This window comes from Acanthopagrus latus, chromosome 22, assembly GCF_904848185.1.
Source record: "Acanthopagrus latus isolate v.2019 chromosome 22, fAcaLat1.1, whole genome shotgun sequence".
Taxonomy (NCBI): Eukaryota; Metazoa; Chordata; class Actinopteri; order Spariformes; family Sparidae; genus Acanthopagrus; species Acanthopagrus latus.
In genome coordinates, this window is record NC_051060.1 from 20,234,777 (window position 1) to 20,253,243 (window position 18,467).

General features: G+C 44.7%; 1 protein-coding gene across 1 annotated transcript in view; it reads left to right on the forward strand.

The window, feature by feature from the left end:
- Positions 1 to 698: 698 nt before the first annotated feature.
- syndig1l (synapse differentiation inducing 1-like) overlaps positions 699 to 18,467 on the forward strand; it is a 43,071-nt gene continuing 25,302 nt past the window's right edge. The window contains exons 1-2 of the mRNA XM_037085453.1: positions 699 to 1,056; positions 8,912 to 9,587. Coding sequence (XP_036941348.1) covers positions 9,060 to 9,587 — 528 coding nt within the window. The 5' untranslated portion in view covers positions 699 to 1,056; positions 8,912 to 9,059. The remainder of the gene's footprint in view (positions 1,057 to 8,911; positions 9,588 to 18,467) is intronic.

Sequence of the window (18,467 nt, forward strand, 5' to 3'; positions counted from 1 at the left end):
CTATTTTCCAAAACGGAGGAAAAAGTTAAAGTGGCTAATTTGAGTGCCGCAAAAGAAAGAAACAAAAATGTCAGCTGGTGCTTTCGCTGACATTATTGTCGTCCACTTGGACAAATCAAATTAGCAGAGCTCACAGCAGACATCAGAGGCCCTCTCACAGTAATTGTAGTGGCTGTTTAGGAAAAAGGGGACTAAAAAAAAAAAAAAAAAAAAACTCCTGAGAGATGACAGCCCTCACCAACCCTTCCCTTTAATCAGAATCCTTTCTGACAGCTCTGTCTTTCCCCCTCTCCTTATATAACATTCTGCCTGACAGGCTGTGAGATCTGAATCAAAACCGAGGAGGTGTCTTACATTGTGTGGATGCTGCTGCCTGCTGGCGATTTGCATGGTGGGGTTAGGAGAAAAAAAAATAATAAAAACAACCACAAACCGAAAAAACATAAGCTCTAAGAGAAGATTAACCTCGATCACATGTAGACAGTGGATGTGGGCGCACGCACGGAGGCTGGACGCTGTTTTCTTTTTTTTCCTGCCCCTCTTTTTACGCACAGTGCGAGACGCGCATCGGACTGCTTCCCTCCTCTCTCCATCCGGGGCCGTCTGAACCTCTCTCTCTCTCTCTCTCTCTCTCTCTCTCTCTCTCTCTCTCTCTCTCTCTCTCTCTCTCTCTCTCTCTCTGTATTGACGGTGTTTCAACTTTCAACATTTCAGTCGACTCTCAAGGTAGAAAAAAAAACCGCTCTACCGGGCTGAAGGAGAGCTTCGCGTTCACACACACACACACACACACACACACACACACACACAGAGGAGAGACAGATTACACGGGGAGAGTGACGGCGGCGCGTTTCGCCGAGCAGGAGACCTGTTCGCCCGGAGTGATTGGCTATTTCTTCAAAATGAGAAAGTCTTGAGAAATGTCCCTCTCTTTTTCTTCTTCTTCTTTTTTCACCCTCCCCGGGCGACACCTTCAGCAGCCATAATGTACAGGCGGAAACAGGCGAGTGTTCGCAGCTTCCAAACAATATTTTCTGGATTGTCAAGAACTCAGAGGTAAGAGATGCTCAAACTACTGGTTTTTTTTCTTTGTTTTTTTTATGATTGCTTTTTTTGTTCTGTTTTGTTTTTGTCCTTGTTTTAAAACATGTTATCAGAAATCGTCTAACTGTCCTCACGCAAAAAAATAAATAAATAAATAAATAAATAAAATAAAATCTGTTCTCACATTTTACGCACGGTCATGCCTCAGTGTTGGCGGAGCGCCGCAGCGCATTGTGTCTGTTGTGATGGAGGATGATGCTGATGAAGAACTCCGCACACAGTTTCCCACCTGCGACTGATGGAGGAGCATTAATCCACTTTGTGTGTGTGTGTGTGTGTGTGTGTGTGTGTGTCAGGCGTGAAGTCATCCAGTCACTCTGTGTGCTCTCATAGCGCCTTTTTCTTTCATTTGTATGTATTCTGGGTACAGACTGGTCCGGAGCACTTGTTCCAGAGAGTGCATTCAACAATATGTTCCACTCTGTAAACAAAGAAGCCAAGAAAAGGAAATAGGAGCGGTTTGTTGGTCTGTGATGTTCCTTCAGGTGTAATTTTTCCATTTGTATGCATGCAGTCTGTCATTGTGTGGAGAGAAAGCAGGGTGATTGTTTCAGTCAAGGTTTAGCAGCTTAAAGAGGCATGCAGCAAGGAGCTTATGGCATCGCTCTCTCAAAACACACACACACTCGAACACACACAGAGCTATCAATCCCCACCTCGCCTGCAACAATTGGGACGGCACAAGCGGTCTCAGGTCTGCCTGAACAGCAGCCTCTGACAGATTCTAAAAACTGTCGCTAGAAAGCAGCTGGTTCCCAACTCGGAGCCTCAGCTGCACGTTGAGGAAATGCATTTTCTTTTTTTTGTTCTCAGATTTATTCCAGAGTTAATCCGGTCCACACTTCATGTCCCCAATGTCATAAAAAATGCACCAAAATTGCCCCTTTGGATGCATAAAACATTGATGAAGTGCCCTACTGCGTACAGCTGGTGACCCCCTGTTTCCCCCCCACCCCCACCCGTCTCCCTCAAACATCCTGAGTCCACCACTGCATCTATGTATCTATCCACTTGTGGTCCTCGGAGTGGGGAGAGAGGGGCCATGGCCAACCCTGGTGCCCCGATCTTTTAAAGAAATGCTGCCCTTTTGGATCCCCCCCCATGGGAGCTAAAATATGCCCTGTAGGATGCCCTGGTGCTCCACCACAAGCAGCTGGTGCCCTTTATTTTAGGTTTTTATTTCACCCCTGTAGCCCTCTACTGATGGTGCCCCCATGTTAGAACGCTGCCCTTCTGGATGCCCCTAATGTAGATAGAACATGGTAAAGTGCCCTCTTGGCTTGCCCTTCCAGTGCCCCACCTCAAACAGCTGGGGCCTTTTCTCTTCACCAGTCCACCGCTGCGTCTGTCTGGCTATCTATCCTGACGTGCCTCTCACTAACAACAAACCACTGTAGCAACAGTGTACGCGGCCGCTGCTGACAGCCGTCTCCTCACTGAATTATTCAAACACACGTGGCTGAGATTTTTAAACGGAGGACCGAATCGAGGAACACTGGAGAACTCATCTGACGGAGGTGTTTAAGACGCTAAGCCGCGTGATAAGAGTGTGACTGCCGAGTCCTCGGTCGGAAAGGCTCCTCGCTGAGAGTCGAACGCTTTATCAGCTCCGCAGATAGACGCCGAGCCGACGGAGGGGGCAGACTATCAGCGGCGGCTGCTGACACAGGAGTTAGGACTCAGATTAATTTCAAGTGGATTATGACATTCTACACAGTCTCCTTTGATGATAATGGTTCATAAAGGGATCAGTCAACACAGTTTTAAGCCCATTACTCACTTCATCCTTTTTTTTTTCCTGTGGCTTAATCTGTCGGTGGGCTTTCATGTGCCGGGACCGGGGTGGGGCGAGGGGGGGTGAGGTCCACCGGCAGAAATAGTTTGGGGGCTGGTTGGCGTTTCTCTCGTGCGTTATCCTGAACCTGCCTTCATCAATAACTACCTGACGTTACCTTATTATGCATATTATACGCCAGCCTCCGCTTGGCAAATGAGATTACAGGGAGATGAAGTTGTTGTTGTCGAGCGCGGTGAGCAGATCCCCACATGTGGTATCCAGGAAAAGCTGCGAGAGAGACACAGACAGAGAGAGAGAGATGGATGAAATGGGTGGGTAAACATGGCCGACAGATAAGACACATTGGTATTCAGCTGCATCTCGCCGCGCTGGCCTCCAGGCCCGGCTGATAATACCCGCTCTCGGCTTCAGGGTCAGAGGTCCGGGGGTTGATTGGCACCGGGCTGACACGGGGAAATAGAGTGTGCTGACTGGAGTCTAATGGGGTTGAGGAGCACAGGCGTATCGGCGTGGCTGCCATGTTAGCGATGCTGCGCTCTCGCCCTTACCCAGCGCGCACCTGGATGCTTACAGGTTGTTCACTAATCTATTAGCCCCCCCCTGTCAGACACCTCTGGGCTCTCCTGCACCACCAGCACACCACCGGGGCCTCGGCGCTCGAGCCGCCGCTGTCACGCTGAGGTGTTTTCCTTGCGGCGGCATTTTTGCTCTGCCTCATTTCGCTTTCAGCAGTACCTCCCAGCTCTTCATACCTCCCTGTCGAACATGCACTCGACCAGAGAATCACATATAAGTACGATCTCCCCCTCTCTCTTCTCTTCTCTTCTCTCTTTGTCTCGCAAACACATCCACCCACTTACCACACCACACACACACACACACACACACACACACACGTATATTTACTCACAGCCGTTACATGCACCGAACACAAACGCCCACAAACACATGCGCATGCAGATAAACACCCAGGGACGCTGGATATTTCCACAACACTCTCGCTCCTCCGAGTCTGGGGGTGTCCTATATTGCTCAGCCTGCACCGAAAATGGCTTATTCACACTTAAATTCCCATCGAGCACAAAATATATATATATTTTTTTTTTTTTTTTTTTTTTTTATATAGCCCCCCCTCTCTGCGCCAACAACACAGCAGCAAAGTATCTGGAAGCATGACAACACCAAAAAGATTTTTACTCCGAGTCATCCCTAAGTAATGACACGAAAAGTAATCCGCTGTCAGCTTGTAGCGTTTGTGCAGAGTCGGGAGTGTTACAGCGGCAGAAACAGGGAAGTACTTAGAAGAATACTTATTACGGCTATATGCATGACAGCCTCCGTATCTGCAGCCTTCAACGGTTTCAGCCAGAGTGAGTTCATTGGCATTGATCTGTTTGGACAGGAGAGAAAAACAAAATGGGATTCTTTTTCTTTTTTTTTCTTTTCTTTTTTTGTCAGCGGCTCCACCATCTGCCCCCTGTTAGAAAACTCTCAAATCTTTGTTTGGAGAAGCAACATGCTGTTCAGTGATGCCGAGGCTAGACGACGGTGCGCAATTAATAAGAAATCTATTGAACTGCAGTTTGGCCAGGGGCAAAAATCAAAATCACAGAAGCTGCAATTTTATGAACAAAGGAGAATTCCAGTGTTTTCCAACTGTGACCTTTAATTTCACATGTTGGTGTGTAAATGATTAATACTTTATGATAAACGTTATTAATAAATGGGTCAAATAATAGTTAATTTGACATTAGCTGATAGTTACTTCACTGCTAAACGATGAAATGCTTCTTATAACATGTGTTAAGCAATTGGAAAGGTTTGTAAACACAAGCTCTATTATGACCCCGACTTATGTTAGCATGCTAGCCCAGCTGTCCCCAGTCTGTCCAGTCCAGCTCCAAGGTCCCGTGGTACAGTGCTAACGCCAACACCGCTAGATGCTCAGCTAACCAAGCTAACAGTTAGCAGCAGTTTGTGGTTACTCTGGTGATATGCTGCCCCGTTTGTGTCTGGAGTAGGAGCTGGACAGCTGACCAATTCTCACACATCGCACATTTAACTAAAAACCATTTAATGGTGGTTATTATAAATTGCCACCGGGATTGGTCCAGTCGATCACCTCAGCTGACAGCCGCCACGCTACTACAGTGGTTAAAGTGTAATCATTTGGGGCAACTGCGAAAGTCAAAGTCACATCCACTAAAAGTCCTTTTTTTGTGCAACTGACAGGTTGAGGTTTGAAGAGTCTGACAACATGTCTCGCTCTGGAAGGAGTCTCACTGTGAAATCCTCAGAGTCGGAGAGGAGTTTGGAGTTTACCGAGGGAAACGGACAGCCAGTTCTTGTTTCTTTGTCCAAGGTCACGGCTGAACATTTACCTGACTTTGACTGTCTAGATGAGGCAACAAGTGCAACAATTCACCTTGGGAAACTCCGGAGCTTGACTTGTATTTGTGGTTACAAAAAGAAGTTGCTCTTTAACAAAAGGAAACACTTTCTTCACACAACTTCAGCCTGTCAGTGGCAAAAACAACCACTTTTAGTGGTTCTTACTGTGACAGTCGGAGTTGCCCCTAAGGATTACATTTGGTCGTCACTGAGGTGATCTGCTGGACTGATTCCAGAAGTTCTGATAAGCATTTAAACAGCACCACATGTAAATAAAGTGCCCCTGTTTAAAGGTGAGACCTTTTGTTAAGATTGGAAAAAGCTCTTGAACTCCAAACAAACAGGGGGCAGCGTATCACCAGAGTGCTGCTAACTGCTGCTAACTCATGCTGTTAGCTTGCTAGCGGTCCAGATTGGTCAGCTGGTGTGGAAAAAGGGAAGGAGAGCTGGTTAGTCCGCTAACTTCTGTTTCTACTTTTAGTAAATTCCTGAAGGAGCTACATATTGCACCTTTTAAAAAAAAATGTGCAGCCTCAGTGAGTTTGATGTTGCACTTGTACAACACAACACAGGATGTTGCTCTTCTAAACAAAGCTGAAGAAGTCCGTTTTTAACCGAGGCAGATGGTGGAGCCTCAGGCAAAAATGCCCATTTTGTTTTCTGTTCTGTCCAAACGGATCAATGCCAATGAACTCACTGCTTGACACAGATTAAGGAAACAGATACAATGCCTGCCGACAATGTTTTTTTCCCGAAAATGAGTCTTTTCATCGAAAATGAAATTAATCATATTTCGTTGCATTGCGTCTCTCAGAGCTGCAGGGTTTCCACCATCAGATCTACAGCTGTAGTAAAGAAAACCAGTAGAAGTAGCTTGTCCTCTTGCAAACTGTCTCACGTGATTATGCTGATCACAGCAGCGCTTCACTATTAATGTAGTAGTGATTTATTGATGCTAAAATCCCATCCGGAGCTGCCGCTTTAACTTCATCTGTCCTTTGATTTGAAAAAAATGTCTTCTGACATTTTAAAAACTCACGAGGGTGTGTTACGTAAAAAGTTGTCTTTGACGCCCAGTTAGAGCCAATAAACAGATTCAGTTCATGTCCACAAAATCTGTCTTGATTATTTATCACCACCCCACCCAGTGAGGTCCCGACCAATTCTCATCAACAAATCATCACCTCTGGAGCGAGCAGGAGGAGGGTGGAGACCATCCTGCCCCCCCGACCAAAAAAAAAGCAGCAGTGTGCGACATCCTCCGCAGACAGCAACCTCAGCACCTGCTCGTCTTTAGTTTTTCATGAGAATTTCTAAGTGCTCACGGACCGAAGAGCTGCGTGAGTGCACGATCCCCCTCGAGCCAGTACCGCGACCCAAAGGGTGCACTGGCATGGAACAACAATGTCAGCAGGAGCACTGAGATGCAGGAGGTCCAACCTGGAGGGGGGGGCACAAAAAACTTTTGTTGGCTTGTCCGGTGCTTACTGAGCTCCAGGATGCCCGCGAGCATCCGGAGGCTTGTATTTTATTCATGGGGCAGAAAACAAGAAAAAGTATAGCAAACCAAAAAAAACCCACGTTGGCAGTCGGGGGAGGGGGACGAGGAACAGAAAGAGAGAGTGAAAGAACTGCAACACAAAAAGTAAGGGTATGTAAGATGCACTGAAAGTGAAGGGACGAGGATGAGGAGTAGAGTCCCATAACATCCAATAACATAAGAAATTGTAATACAGGAAATAAGGAGGAGAGACATTGATTTTTTCATTACTTCCCCTGAACCTCTTGTGTGCGGCCGTGTACACTGGACGTCTGTTCTGTTTGTATCAATGTACAGAACACAATCTAGAGCCAAAGCAAAAAAAAAAAAAAGAATCAGAAGAGGTTTACTGATCGTGAATAACCAGCGGATCAAGAAAAACACACAAATCATCCCCGAGTTATTAACCTGTGCGCCAACAGACGATTATCCATATCCCATCATCACAGTGATATTTTTGTATTATGGGTAATCTTGTTGTCGTCAATTGGAAATACCTTTAAGCATTTTTGAAATTGTGCAGTATGCACGATTGGGGTCGGGAACCCCAAGAAATAATCTGCTGTTGGCATTTCTATTTTTAAAACGCAGATTAATCAGACAAAGGTTACGGTGACAAATGGGGGGCAGAGAGCGCACAGAGGTTATTTTTTACAGCGTGCAAATAGCTGGGAGGGAAAGTTTCTTTTTTTTTTTTTGGCGCTTTTGATCGTTAAATGTAAAGTAGATGCATCATTTTACAGCCGGATTCGGCCTCGCCGCGGGCTGCTCTCCGCGTTAATAAATATCAGCCTCACTGTACGGTTGCCGACAGTATTTTAAAGTTTGATTGATGCAGGTTCTACAGGCTGTAAACCATATATTTGTACAGCCCTGCCTACATTAAAGGTGAGAGGTTATTATTATTTAACCAAGTGAATACTAAAATGGATCACTAATGATCACCTCAGAATTAAAACACTGCTGAATTTGTCATACTTGTTTTATTTTGGAAGTCATTTACCTGAAGTCTTGGTCTTAATTTTGACCAGCAGACAGTTTGGTACGTTCAGTGAGCTCCCTTAGCTTTATTAATCAAATAAATACAGAAACAAACAACTCTGTAAATGCCTCAGTCATTGAAACACAAGAAAAATACCTGTCATGTAACATAACATGTAGGCTGCCAGGTGTGACAGTCCCTCTTGCTGCTGTACTGCAGGTGTATGCTTTGTGCTAACGTTAGCCGCTAAAGGCAGTGTGCTGCAGCACTGTGTTTATCAGGCCCTTTCTTGTGCCACTAGCTCGCTGGTAGCTTTAGGAATACATCTGCTTGGCCATTTGGAAAACTCTACATAGGTAAACAGCCAGGTAACCTGTCTGATCTTTTTTGGGCCAGTTAAGACGATTGGATGGACCGCAGAACCTACAGTTAGCAATATTTTTTTTTTTTGCTTTTCTTTGACAGAGCATTTGATTCATCAGTTGCTGACGGGATGAGATTTTCCACAAAGTTCACATAAAAATCGAGACTGACTGAAGTTGAGCCAGTTGTGATTATATTTCACAGTTATGTTAAGTTGCTTAGTAGCTACAGATCTCTCTGGCCAGTGGCGATCCATGGAAAGATGTCAGATTGTGTCTTTGATGCTCATCTTCTACCTGTCTTTTAACTCATATCATATATCCACAGAGCGAAGACATTTGAGTGTGGAAGATAACAGCCCTCTCAGCTGTGACTCAACTAATCCATATGAGGAAGTGAGGCTGATGACACTTAATAAGACCCGAACAACAGAGCAGCGACAATGAAATGATATTATCTCAGATAGCAAAGTGTTGATATGTGTGCCTGCGTGTGTGTCTTTTACTTTACATGCCAAGACTAAGGAAGCAAATGAAAGTTAATTGAGTCGTCTCGCGGGCTAAAGCTCCTGACGAGCTGGATGCTGTGAAAAGTTGTTGCTGCCGAGCGAACGACGGCTAAACTTTGATCTGATCGCGAGCAAGTGATCCTCCTTCCAGAGTTTTATACTCACTCAATCTAAAAAAAAAACCTCTCCATTTCTCTGTTCCTGTTTTTTTTTCTCCCTCTTCAGATCTCAGAAGGCTGAGCGCTGAGTGCCGTTAACACCTTCGCCGACAACATCTGAGGAGCACGTCCTGTTTTTTGATTCCACCCGTCACATTCCCCCGTCTCGTCGCGCTGATAGACTCCACCTGCTCACCTGGTGACCCGCTGTTGCTATGGAGAATCTCAGCGAGCTGCAGAATCCATTGTTGGACAAAAACAGTAAGCACATGGTGAACGGTTACGGGGGCGACTTCCCCAATAACCAGTACCAGGAAAACATCATTAACTACTTCGCTGGCGGAGGAGGTGGAGGTGAGGGAGGAGGAGGAGGAGGTGGAGGAGGAGGAGGAAAGGTGAACAACGGCAACGTAGTGAGCGGAGGTAGTTACAATACCAATGGGAAAGTGAAATCGCAGCAGCTTCTGGACGCCACCTCGCTGCACCTGGCGGTGGAGGCCTTCTACAGACCCAACTTCATCCTGTACAAGGAGGACAGCAGCAGCATCAAGGCTAAGGAATACAAAAGCGAGTGCTGTGAGACCACCTTCACGGAGAAGAAGGCGAAGGAGGCGTCCAACACAACGGGGGCGGACACGCCCGGCACGGAGGATCCCCAGGCGAAGCTGCTGGAAGAAGGCGAACACGTCAAGATCCAAACCGTGTCGTACGAGGTGGAGGAGGAGGAGTACGTGGAGTACGAGGTAGGAGACAAAATACAAAAATCATCAAGCTTCATCTTCTTCTGTCAGGATCAGCTCTTTCTGCAATGTTATTAGCATTTAGCAAATTAGCATTAGCATATGCAGTTTTTTTTTCCCCACACACGCCATTCTCACAATAGACGTTTGACCTTTTTACATTGCCAGGAGACAGGTTTGCATTTATGTTGTTTTAAAAATGCCTCCTTGCGGGTCACGTACATCGTCATGAAAGAACCGGACACGGTCGATCTCAGCAGATCATCACAACCAGAAGATGTTAAAACGTGTCTTAAAAAGTCTTAATCAACACAATTCTGAATGAAATTGTGTCATTGCATCGTCTTTTGTCCAACCAACGGGTCCAACACCCAAAGACTGTTGATTCACAACCACAAATGACAAAGAAAAGCAGCAAATCCTCACATTTAAGACCCCAGAACCAGGAAATGTTTGTTTTGCTTGAAATATGACTCAATCAATAATCACACCGCATATTGAATAATTGCTGCAGCTCCACAAAAGGTTTAAAAATATAACCTACTGAAAACATCTGGTGCATTGATACTTCGCTTCATTTGTGGTTTTAGAATTTCGCCCAGGCGAATTTGTAATTGAAAAGCGCTGATATAAAACATCAAGGACGCTCGCCTCTGCAGAGAGACAGATACAGATGAATGCTTTAGATTTTAAGGCAACCGAGGTGCAGCTCTTCAGGGGTCAGGGAGAAACATGCGTGATCTAAATGTTTTCAATGAGAGCCGCCGTCGGGGTGATGAGCTCGGACACCTGTAGTGTGTTTGTGTCGATAAAGCGGGAGAGCGAGCGCGCCTGTATCCCCCCGGGGGGTGTTTGTACGTTTGTATCATCCCATGCTGGGCTCGACGCCTGGATCAGACTGACATTTCACTAACCGCAAATCCCATTTGATCCACTGACCTTGGCCTCAATTCCCGACTCTAAAAATTCAGATAATAATAAATCACCCAGGGATATTAGGTGCCACAGTGCCGCAGCATTAGCCACAGTGTTTTGGCTCTCCACTGGCACGGCCAATAGCACAAGGTACTCCAGAGGATTTAAGGGGGATTGGACAGGCAGGAGTAGGGTGTTGAGTTCGACCAGTGTCCTGCGAGACCTCATGGACTGACTGCCACACGAGTCCACTCGAGTTAACCTGGATTGCTGTGATAAACATGTAGCTGCTGAAATGCAACGTGACATGAGTACATATAGCTTTGGGGGGGGGAGAATCACCCTGCAGAGAAAGAGTGCAGTTCACGTTATGAATAAAGAAACAGGGGGAAAAAAAAGCTCACGGTCCTTCGCGGACTTCAATCAGAGACGGAAATAAAAAAAAACATTGATGTACAGATGTCAGAGAGCACATTTCCTGTCAGTTTGTTGCATTTGTTTCTCTTGACAACAGAGCGCTCACAAACACAGCAGATGATGTTACGCACCAACCGTATGCTGCTCTTAACTGCACGGAGGTTAAGTGAACACGTTACCATTTTGTGTTGGTGTTTTTCCTCACATTTCCTGAGCACATGTATAAAAAAAATTTTTTTTAAAAAAGCCCCACAGCCGGCTTGGAGATGTGCAGAGGAAAATACACAGTGGGACTTATTATGGAGCCTCCCAGCAGTAGACCATTGACACCACAAAGTGCAGGGTGTCTCCATTATCTGCCCTCAGTCTGACACGACGCAGAGACCTCAGACAAGAAAGCCCCTCCTCTGATGAACGGGTTGGCGTTCCGACTCTTCAGCTTTTAACAAGGTGCCTGTGTTTATTATGTAACCGGAATCTGAATTGCATGTTGGCGAACGCACCGCGGCTCATCTCCCAGCCGTTCTTACAAGTCATTATTTATTCGACCTGCGCTTTTCTCTCCGACGAGGTTGTACCTAACAATGTGAGGGTAAAATACAGTTCTGCGGGTTTTGTCTGGAAATAATGTTAATTAGCTTAAAGGTACCCTGTGGACTTTTCTTGTGAACAAGCAGAAAGTTATGTGCATTGTGTGTGTGTGTGTGTGTCCTTGAGCTCTAATAATCCTGCTGCATGCTTTTCCTTCCTAATTAGACAATTAGAAAGACGCTTTTCTGAATATTCGCATTCATGCGATATATAGAAAAGGAGGCATTTTCAGATTCATAGTTTTACTGTTGTAAAATGATACATGCTGTCCTCTTTAAGAATACCTGGTCTGTTGTGATTGGTCAGCTCACACACGTCTGAGCCTGCAGCTCTCACCTCGTCTCCAGCTGACTCTGTCATGTTTCAGCCTTCAATGAGCTTCACACTGACAAAGAAGATGGTGCTTTTCAGGCACTTCAGGAGCAGTTTTTAAAAAAATAAATAAATAAATAAAAAGAAGGAAAAAAACATAATAGGTCTCCTTGAAGCTTATTTACTACCAAGTATGTTTATCTGGATATGTGGAGCAAAACATTTATCAGAGGGTCGTCAACAGAGAGTCAAGAGCTACTGACGACAACAGACATGGTGACGGTGGAGGAGTTTGTGAGAATGTCCCTGTTAAGAAAGAAACAAAAAGCAGAGGCAGCGTGCCAAAATGGCTGACAAAAGATGATTTCTAAGAAAGATTGAAACTGTTGGTCGTCACATCATTCAGGATAGTCTTGTTTTCCTATGCTAGTAACTTACAGAGCTAGAAAAACATATTAAATGTAGTGATTATAAAAGCCTTATGGAGCCTGGCATTAAGTTCAGATGAAACGTCTTCCAAGCTCACGTGTACTTTCTCAGCACTTTGTAAATACTTATTGTTGCTCAGGTTTAGTCTAATTAAATTAAATTGAGTTTACTTTAATCTACATACGGTGGTTCATGTAAATGCCAAGTGCAAGGTGGGAGTTAATTAGCACATGTGTGCGTTAATGCGTTAATGTGTTTAATTAGGTTTGTGTTGTTCCCGCTGTTGTCACAAACCCTGCTGTCATCATATTAGTTTACGTGCAGTGTTGGAGGTTATTTAGCGCAAGATACTGCTAAATAAAGCCTTTATTTAGAAAACTGTGTTCACTCCTACTTCAGTATCCTCTCTGCTTTATGAAGGAGGCACAAAGAAGAAGAAGAAGAAGAAAAAGAAGAAGAAAAAGAAGGGGTCGGGTAGCGGAGGCTTCATCTGAGGAGGCTGGGAGTGGAAGTGTGACAGAAAGGATGGAGCATGATAGCTTTATATCCAGGCAATTTTATGGTACAATCTAAACTGTTCAGTTCTTCATGGCTGCACAGCGGCTGTGTGTGTGTGTGTGTGTGTGTTTGTGCTTTGCAATTTTAGGAAGGTCCCCATATGATGATTATTTGATGACGGTGACGTCGGTGTAACATTGTGAGGAGCTGTCATCACATGAGAGAGGCGACATTTGTAGGTGCGATGGTGATGCATCCCAGAATGAACAGCAATAGAACATCTTTGATCATTTTGTCATTTGACAGTATGCATACTTGAAAGCCTCGCATGTGCTCTGCTTGAGTAAATATACCAAAAGTATTTTGGTTTGGTCACACCGACATTTATTTAACAATCAATCAGTCAGAAGATTCACTTGTGTGGGCGAAATAGATCTAAGTACATGTTTTGTGTGACATGTTGTTTTGCCGCTGCACTTTTTTTCATTACTCTAGTACCTTGTTAGCATCTCTGAAAAGTTTAATATCACTTGCATATTTTCCACTGGATTGGATTTAACATTTTTCAACTCAGACTCTTTTCTGAGCTGACAGATGTGCCTTTGTTAGACCGGCATCTTGCATCTGGATTAGTAAAGATCTGCAGATCATTTGTTTTATGCCCTGACAACATGTCGTTTACATTTTCAAATTCTTATTTGAACAAAGTTTTACAACAACAGTTTGACTTTATCCTGGAGGCTTATTACAGGTCAGGGTTAGGCCTGTTTTAACATTGTGATTGGTTCTGTAGTAAGTCGTCTTGACGGTCCTGAGCTTTTGAGGGAACAGAAGGGTCCAAACTGGAGGAAGCTAGTGTAGCGTGTTAGCTGTGATACTCCTCAGCTGGTGTTAAAACTGCACCACCAAAATGACATAGTTCACAGACAGTAATGAGATTTGACTCAACGTTCACCACCTCCTTAAATATACGGTGTGAACTTGTTGGCCCAGTAGCGGCCTCGCTAACTGCTCGCCAATTGTCTCCACATTTTTGGTGCGACCGGGCCCACAGGGACTGATCTTTCGGGGATTGATCCGCGGCTGCTTTTCTCACTCTCCACATCTCAACTGTGAGTTTGAATTTTTAAAATCCCCACTCTCTCTCTCTCTCTCTCTCTCTCTCTCTGTCTCTCTCGTCTGTTTCTCTTTATATGCAGCTCCTTCTTCGCGAGCTGTATTGATTTAATAAAGGGATCCGTAAGGTGTAATGGCTTTTGCCTGAATCAGCACGGAAAAGTCTTGAGCGAGAAAAGAGTCTGTGTCGCTGAGAATTATGCTTTTCACCAATCACGTGGCTCAACCGACTCTTGTACAACGTCTAATCCATAATGATCGTAATCTCGAGATGTGGAATTACACACGCTATCTGAAAAGTGTTCATCAGCACTTTTTTAACTTGACAAGACAAAAATGGAGACAACTGCAGCTTCCCTCGAGATCAGCAAACTTTTGGCTATTGTCAGCCATGACACGTCCCCTGGAGGTCGATGCAGCGGCAAATGGTTTGTCAATAAAATGCAATCAAGAACAGTTACGGTGATCAGAGTTACTGCTGTCATCTTCACGAGGACTCGACTCGAGGAAAGAGACAGAAGGATTTTTTTTTTTTAGGAGGTGTGCTCCTGGAAATGCTGTGCGATAACAAGCCTTAAATCTTCACCAATTCATTAAAAGGCATTAACTGCAAGCGGTACGGGATGTGCTTGTTTTGCTTTCACTGCTAACTATCAGATATTAAAAAACCCGTTGTTTTCAAAATTCATTGCGAAAACATTTTAAAAAGTCAGGACACTACTGCGGTGGATTAAAGAGTTCTGAGTTTTATTTGTGGAGGGATTTTTTAAGTACTGAACTAATTATCAAAGTGCATAAGAGGGCCTTTGAGGAGGATCTAGTAAAGTACAGAATATTCACTTCAAGGAAATTTCAATTGTATTTCTTTTACTTTTGTTTCTCCACCTGTCAAACTTAAAGTGGCGTATTAAAAAAAAAAGTTGCTTTTACTTGAGACAATTTGCGATTCTCACACTCTCTGAACCTCTTGCTCTCACTTTAGAGTTAGATAAAAGCTGCAGACGACAAATCTTTTATCCAAGCATCAAAAACATCCAATTATCATCTCTGAGAGCGTTTTTCTTTTAAATGTATTCTCTTTGTTTAGAGCCTTTTCATGCCTTACATCTCCCTCTATTATTCGTCCGCTATATTACTTTTAAATTATACAACATTCGTCTGTTTGTATATCAAATAACACCAATTTTAAGTCTTCGTCTTCCCCCTTTCATGAACTTTTTTAGTCTTTTTTTGAGCATTTATTGGAGAACAAAAGTGCGATTTGTAGGCAGAGCTTCATGGCCTTCGCCCTGCCGAAGTGCCCTTTAGCACGGCGCCGAATCCCTCTCAGCTACAAGGTCGGAATCGCGCGCTCTGCCCTTGAAGCAGCGGATTAAAGCAAATAGAATTTTCACTTCAGAGGCCGACAAGCTAACACGGGGCTGAAGTCCCGCCACGTTCAAGGCCCCTGTGCCGGACAACCAAGAAAATCTTATCTGTCTCACCTGATCAGCTTTAACAAGAATACAGTGAGAGCTGGAGGTCTGCCAAGGGGACCTCCTCGGTCTCGGCCTCCCTCCTCGTCCTGACTGCTCCCTGGGAGGTGAGGACATGTCCACACAAGCAAGAAGACATCTCAAAAAGTCTCTCTCTACCCCAAAAAACTAAGTGCCATCGATTCCATACAGGCGCACAGCCCACATCCCTGCTGTAATCACAGGGACACTGGATTTCGATTGCCAGCGAGCAGCAAACCTGTGTTTATATTTATGCTATCTGAAGATTGCCTCATGCATGAAACAGTGATTTGATTGATGCCGTCGATGCTACAGTGCCCCCAAATTACTGATGGTTAACAGGTAGCATTTATGAGCCATGGGGAAATTACTGCTTCGCTTTACAGGCATTTTGTCTGACAACAAAATCAGAAAATAATATCAATGACAACAGTGATCATGGAGGACTTGTTTGTCATTTGTTCTGTTTGTTGATTTCAGTCGATGATCCAAAGGTGCTGTGATGGACAGTGTTAGATGCAGTGATACAGTCCTGGCTAAGCGGAGACAACATACTATTCCTCATAACTAAACCATAATTAGCTGCGAGGTTCGTCATGGTAGAGACATGGGTCTGAACAACAGATTTTCTTGGATGTATAAGGCGGCTGAACAAGACAGGCCAAGGTCCAGGCTTCCCTTTAAACCACTTGATTTCAGATTGAGGAGTTACATCAAGTTAATGAATGAGCTGGAATTGATTTATCTTGATTTTCACCAGATCCCGTTGCTGCAGATCTTCCTCACTCATGTCTTGGTTTGCGGACCAATAACGAGCGTATAAATAAAGTCTCATTCCATTAGTTCCATTAGAAAAGACGTGTGTATTGATCCCTTGGAACCAAGATGCGATGCCAGGTGTCAGGATGCCCAGGTCCTCACCTTCCCCCACCACCTGGCACAGATTGCACCAAGTCCTGTTGTCGTTCGCTGCGGGTGGCTGGTCGTTGGCAGGGTCGTGGCTCCATGTTGTTGTGCCTATGTTTTTTTTGGCCAAGTCCCATGGAACAAGGCACAGCCACCAGACCTTCGCTCATGACCTCCCCACTCAAGTCTGGTTCCACAGGTGGGGCGCATTTTCACACAAGTGCTCCATCTCTTTTTCAGGTGATCAGATGACCCCAGAATGGGTGCAGAGCATCCAGACAGACCTCGGAATAGAGCTGCTGCTCCTTTATGTCGGATGGAGCCAAATTAGGTGGTTGGGCGTCTAATACGATGCCTCCTGGGTGCATTCCAGGCACGACCAACTGGGAGGAGACCGCAGGGCAGACCCAGAACTCACTGGAGGGATGACATATCTCATCTGGCCTAGGAAAGCCTCAGGATCCCCGGGGAAGAGCTGGAAAATGTGCTTGAGAGAAGATCCTCTAAATTACCCTGCCTAGCCTGTCACACTGTGACCTGACTCTGATTAGCAGAAAAAGAAAGGATGGACGAATGGCTTCCTCTGAGTTGGGAATAAGTTGCTTGATTGGAGGAGCTCAAGTGCCTGATGGCCTGGCTCATGAATGAGGATAGAAAATGGAGCTTGAGATGGACAGGTCATTTGGGGCAGCGTCAGAAGCAATGCTGGCATTCTACCAGACCTTTGTGATGAAGAGGGAGCTGAGCCAGCAGGCAAAACTTTAGATTTACCAGTCGATCATTTCAATCCTCACCTGTGACTGCAAGCTTTGGGTAGTGACTGAAAGAATGAGATTGCAGAGAGCGGCCAAAAATGAGTTTTTCCATGTAGTCTCAGCCAAAAGGTAGCTTGAAGTAGAACCATTGTTTCTTTGCATCAGAAGGAGCCAGTTTTGGTTATCCATGCATGTGAACTGGTAGGAGACCCTTGGGTAGATGAAGAACAAGCTGAGGAGTGGTAATAGTATCTCATCCTGCTTGGGAATGTCTCCAAAGGGGGAGTTGGAAAAAGTTGGTGGGGACAAGGTCGTCGAGACTACCTTGCTAAGCCTGCTGCCACCTTGAGCAGGTTCCAGATAAGCAGCATCAAGTGGATGGATCGAAATGTTGTGTCAACCCAAATATGCTTTCACTTCATAATGACGTGATGCTGTTTGGATCGCTGATTCCACAACTGCCAATTCAAGCTACCATGAAGAGAAGTAACTGATGAAAAACATTGAATAGCTAAGGCAGAATAAATACCAGTCACAAATTGGATCAAAAAAATAGCTTTGATGAAATTAAAATTGTAAGATTATAACTTGCCCCCTAGCTGACACGACCCTGGACATCTTTGATCTCGCTGTCAGTGCATTCAGTCCATTAAAATTCCCATGTATTTTAACCTGCATAAAGAAATAGCACTCGAACTCGGGATGAGAGCCACCATTTCTATTTGTCTGCCATCTGTTACACCATCTCCACTGCATGCAATTTGCATTTATTAGTATATTTCATATTCCCATAATAACTCGAGCATGCGGCTGTCCTGCCAATGTGCAGCATTTCAATAAAAATGGCCTCTTCTCAGCATTTCTGATGGAACCTTTTTATTTTCTCTTTTCTCGCTCAGGTATTGGAGTGCTAAAATCATGGCTGTGGGTGTGAAATCAATCGAGAGCTAAGTTTTAAAAACCGGTATATTTCTAACTGTCCTCTGCAGCGTTTTAGATCAGACCAGGTTTGATGGGAGGGGTTATCTATTCTCAGTAAATCTGGAGGGACACGAGCGCTCATGTCTTCATTAAATCTGAAATGTAGTCATGCTGCAGTCCAGTGCACACATATAGTTCCTTTACTGAAGGGTTCAGCACCCAATCTGAGCCCGTGTCATATATTCTAGTGAAATCTTTCAGCGATATCCCATTTCTCATTTAGCAGTAAATGACAAACCGATCTCTTGGATCATTTCAATTCTGCAGTAAGCGGGTATGTCCAATGGATTTTAAAGCTTGCTCCTCCCTGCTAACTGGGGATATTTATTCCATGGTTTGGTGCATTTCTTCTGAGCTACAGAATTCCTAAGCTCTACGCTGTGGCTCAGGGAAAGTATTGGAAATGGTGTCAAAGAAGAGAAAATGTCAGAAAATGAATCTTAATTCCTGAATAACTTTGAAGGTAC